The 5,072-nt window shown below is 26.7% G+C and overlaps 1 protein-coding gene across 1 annotated transcript; it reads left to right on the top strand.

The window, feature by feature from the left end:
- Positions 1–3,966: 3,966 nt before the first annotated feature.
- LOC117170173 (distal membrane-arm assembly complex protein 2) lies at positions 3,967–5,072 on the top strand. The gene has a single exon (XM_033356750.1). The coding sequence runs from the start codon at positions 4,102–4,104 to the stop codon at positions 4,981–4,983; it is 882 nt and encodes a 293-aa protein (XP_033212641.1). The 5' UTR covers positions 3,967–4,101; the 3' UTR covers positions 4,984–5,072.

Here is a 5,072-nt window from a genome sequence, read left to right as displayed (position 1 = left end):
AAATTGCCTAATTAGAAAATTCTCAAATAATTAAATTTCCCAATTATTAAATTGCTGAAAAATAAAATTCCTGACACTGTAAAATTCCCGAATAATGAAATTAAAAAAATCCGGAATAATAAAATTGCCGAAAAATAAAATCCCTGACACTGCAAAATTTCCGAATAATAAAAATCCCGACTTGTAAAATTCACGAAATGGAAAATTCCTGAGTAACAAAATTCAAGAATTGGAAAATTCCCAAATAATAAAATTCCCGAATTCGAAAATTTCCAATTAATAAAATTGCCTAATTAAAAAATTCTCAAATAATTAAATTTCCCAAATATTAAATTGCCGAAAAATAAAATTCCTGGCACTGTAAAATTCCCGAAAATTAAAATTCTCGAATAATAAAATTTCCGAATAATGAAAGACGAAAAATCCGGAATGATAAAATTGCCGAAAAATAAAATTCCCGACACTAAAATTCCCGAATAATGAAATTCCCAAATTCGAAAAGTCGGAATAATAAAATTGCCGAAAAATAGAATTCCTAACACTGCGAAATTACCAAATTAGAAAATTCCCGAATTATAAAAATCCGAAAAAATAAAATTTCCGAATAATGAAATTTGGAAAATCCAGAATAATAAAATTGCCGAAAAATAAAATTCTCGACACTAAAATTCCCAATTTCGAAAAGTCGGAATAATAAAATTCCCGAAAAATAGAATTCCTGACACTGCAAAATTCCCAAATTAGAAAATTTCTGAATTAAAAAATCCTGACTTGTAAAATTCCCGAAGAATTTGAGACGACTGATAATTCCCGAAAAATAAAATTCCCGAATTGTAAAATTGCCGAATAATAAAATTTTTTAAATAAAAATTCCCAAATAACAAAATTCCCGAACAGAATATAAATAACGAATTGAAAAATTCCCGACAGTTTATAATACTCCCGAATAATAAAATTGCCAAATTATGAAATTCCCGGAATGAAAGAATTCAATCTTTTTCTTAATAAATATTATTTGTTTATTAAAAATTAAAATATTTGAATATTGCTCTTTTAAATTCAAGTAATAACGTTAGAAACCTTAAATTTAAAAAAATTTATTTTCCTAAAATATTTGACTTGTATTTTTAATAAAAAAATAATATTTATGAAAAATGTTAATTGTTTACATTCGGAAATTTTATAGTTTAAATATTTTATAATTCGGCATTTTTCTGTCAGGAATTTTATTATTCGGGAATTGAACAGCCTTCGGAATAATATTTTTCGTTTTTTTTTTCTTTAGTAGTCCTAATAATTTATAATGTTGACCAAATTGGAAAATTCCCCAATAATAAAATTCCAGATATTTTATAATATTACAGAATCTTCAAATTCCCGATAGAAAATTGACTACTTATAAAATATCTTAAATGGAAAATTCCCTAATTTCAACAAATAAATTTAGATTATAAATTTTATTTCTGTAAGAAAAATACAATAATTAAATATTATTATAACAAAAAAATTGGGTGTTTAAAGTGTTTAAAATTATTGTTTAAATTTAAAAAACTATAGTTGAAAAAAGACAATTTTATCCAGAAATATTTTTTTTTTCAATTATTGTTATTTTAAACTAAAACAATAATTTTAGAAGTTTTAAACATTGAAACTATTATTTCATTAAAAATATTTGATTATTGTATTTTTAATAAATAAATTATATGTATAAAAAAAGTAATTATTTATATTCAAAAATATTCTACTTAGTTCGGATATTTTATAATGCGGCAATTTTCTGTCGGGAATTTTATTATTCGGAAAATTTACAATTAATCCATTTTATTATTCGAGAATGTCTCAATTCGTGAATTTTATTTTTCGAAAATTTTATTAATCAGAAATTTTATTTTTGGAAAATTTTATTATTCGGGAATTTTTTAATTCGGTAATATTATAAACTGTCGGGAATTTTATTAACCTGAAATTTTATTATTTGGTAATTTAATTATTTGTTAATTTTCCCATTCCAAAATTTGGCTAAAAATTAAAGAATTCAAAGTGGAACTCTTTTATTTAGAAGTTTTGTAATTAAAAAATATAAAACATTGTAATCAATCGCTTAATAATTTAAACTTATAAAATGAAAGCTTCCGCAACTTTTCGATTCAATAACGTTAAATTAAATGTAATTAAAATGAAAAATTTGTTTTTTTAAAAGTTTATAAATTAAAAGTATCATATATTGTCGGTGAAAAAACTAATCTTTCCGTTAAACACATATTAATAAAAATTAAAGCAAAATTTAAAAAAATTTGATTAATAATTAATGATTTAAAAAAAAGTAACAGGAAAAATGATAAAAACAAAAAAAAACCTTTGCCAGTTAAAAAAAAATATTGAAAATAAAATTTCTAACATTGAACTCAATAAAAATTCTAAAAAAAGTGGCCTCTTCCAATTCAGAAAAAGAGACCAAATGTCGTCCTTTTCAACTGTAAAAAACTTAAAAATAAAGATTTTTAACAAAAATAGAGAATTAATTTCTTTTAAGTTAAATTGATATACGTAAAAATATTAATTTAATTAAATTTTAAAATATTTCATTTCTGACAAGATAGATAAAATTTTAAATACAATAAAAAGTTTCAACAAAATATGTAAATTTCCAACTTACTATTTGAATTTTCAACTAAAAAAGATACATTTTTGACAACAAAAAATGGATTAGATATATTGTCAGTTAAAAAATCAGTTTTTAGCAAAATAGTTTAATTTTCAAACAAACATAAATTTTAAGTCTTCAACTAAAATACTTGAATTTTAAACCAAAAATATTTATTTTAAATTAAAACGATGAATCTTGAACTGAAATAGTTATATTTTCAACGAAAAAGATAAATTTTTAACTAAAAATTAAATTTTCAACAAAAAATATAAATTCTCAACTTAATAATTACATTTTTAACTGATTATTATTCGATTCAAATTTGGAACTTTCAACTAAAATACTTTAATTTTTAATCAATTTTTTTAAAAATTAAAATGATGAATCTTGAACTGAAGTAGTTAAATACTCAACGAAAAAGATAAATGTTTAAGGAAAAATTGTTGTCAGTTGGAAAATTAACTTTCAACACAAATGAAATTAATTTTTAACAAAATACATCAGTTTTAAACTCAAAAAGATAATTTTTAATCACAGATTAAAAAAATATTCAAGTTTTTAGTAGAAAGGATTAATTTGAAACACAAGAAACTATTTTTTTAACTAAACTGATGGAATATTCAAATTGATTAGTAGTTAAATTTGGAATTAAAAAAAATTCAAGCAGATAAAAAGAATTTTCCACAAAATAGTTCAAGTTTCAACCAAACATATAAATCTTTATTTAAAATGACGAATCTCTATCCAAAAAGTGTATTTTAAAATAAAAAGTTTAACTTTTAAGCAAGAAGTTACATTTTCAACAACAAAATTTTTTAGTTTTAAATCAGAAACAGTTGTATTCAACCAAAAAACGATTTTTCAACCAAATTGGAATTATCGGCTGAGAAAGACTTTTTTAATAAAAAAAAATGTTCAACAAAATTCATGAATCTTCGAACAGTTAAATTTTCAGTTACAAAATTAATTTAAAAAAAAAAGATTTTAAATAAAATAGTTAAATCTATTTTTGTAAATAAAAAATATTGTTATTTAATTCCATATTATAATTTGAAAAAAAATGAAGCACGCTCTCGAAAAAATTTCCTAATATTTCCAGAGTTTAACAGCTATAGAAAAAGTCTCTGATTTATGTTTATTTTTTTGGCACTTTCCATTCTAAAAATCGACTTTTATCGTTGCGTACTTTAAATTACACTTTAGTTTTTGGTTACCAAAAGTGTAAAAACAATCTCTCATTTAAAAAATCCCGCCGAATTGACAAGATAAGCTAGCGCCTCTGGCGGGAAAGCTCTCAACTCCCAAACCCTAACCTCAAAAATGTTATCAATGAAACATAAACAACCCCGCTTAAACCCCTAAAAAAGTAAAAATTCACAAAATCAGTGACAGTGTCTCTTCTTTCTGGAACAATTACTAAATAGAACTCAGTTCAATTGATCCAACCGATAAAAATGTTTATCCGTAAAGCTGCTCGTTTCGCCGAAAAAGCCGATCCAAAATCGACATCACTCACTCCCATCCTGAGACATTTCTGCCTCAGAATCGACGACAGTCCCGTAAAACGGCAAGAACGAAAATTGCGACAGTGGCGAAAAATGCCCGATCGGAGTCCCCAAAGTTTCCTCGCTCTCTGGGATAAGTCTGCCATGGCCCCGAAGGCAAAGCGGGACAGGAGTTTCGGAAACCTGGAGCGTGGCGAAGAAATCGACTTCAGCATCGCCGGCATTAAACGATTTTTTGCCGAGGCGAAAGTAGATTTCAAGAAGGATAATCAGAAATTCATCAAAGAGAGGCTCGAGATTCTCGGAGCGGATTTGGCGGCCGCGCATTTCCTTCTTTTTCGCGGAGGAAAAGTCAGATTCAGGGGTCACACCGCCTGGATGAAACCGGAGGATTATCCACATTTGCCGACTGTTTTCGACGCGAAATACATTCTCGACGCGATTGACTGCACGGGGATGGAACTCTTCTACGAGGGCTTGCTCAATTTGGAGAATTTAACGAGAGTGAAATGGGTGAGTTTCAGGGGAAATCCGGTTTTTGACGAGTGGTGCCTGGACCGCATCGTGGGACAAATGCCTCGCTTGGAGTACCTGGATGTTTCGGATTGTCCGAAACTTAATGAAAGGGGTCTCGAGGCTCTATATAAACTTTTTAACCTCAAAACTCTGATTGTTACGAATCATCAGAAGTCTGCGGCGTTTGAATTGACGTGTATGATGTTGGGGGACTGTAATCCGAATTTAAACTATGAAATTCTCGAACCTGGAGAGGAATCGAAATTGTCTGTATTTGAGGCTCAAAGCAAACGCGAAACTGAGGCTAAAGTTTGAAGTTAAAATTCGAGAATGGTCGGTATTGTTGAGAAATTGATAGATATACTTTTATTGGAGTAAATAAATAGCTCACTTGTAATCTTTAA

Source organism: Belonocnema kinseyi, chromosome 3 (genome assembly GCF_010883055.1).
Source record: "Belonocnema kinseyi isolate 2016_QV_RU_SX_M_011 chromosome 3, B_treatae_v1, whole genome shotgun sequence".
NCBI classification, from domain to species: Eukaryota; Metazoa; Arthropoda; class Insecta; order Hymenoptera; family Cynipidae; genus Belonocnema; species Belonocnema kinseyi.
The sequence above is the reverse complement of the archived record's forward strand: the minus strand, read 5'-3'. Positions and strand labels throughout refer to the sequence as shown.

What these genes read in the sequence shown, in the direction of transcription:
- LOC117170173 (XM_033356750.1), top strand. Translation starts at nt 4,102, where the DNA reads ATGTTTATCCGTAAAGCTGCTCGTTTCGCCGAAAAAGCCGATCCAAAA.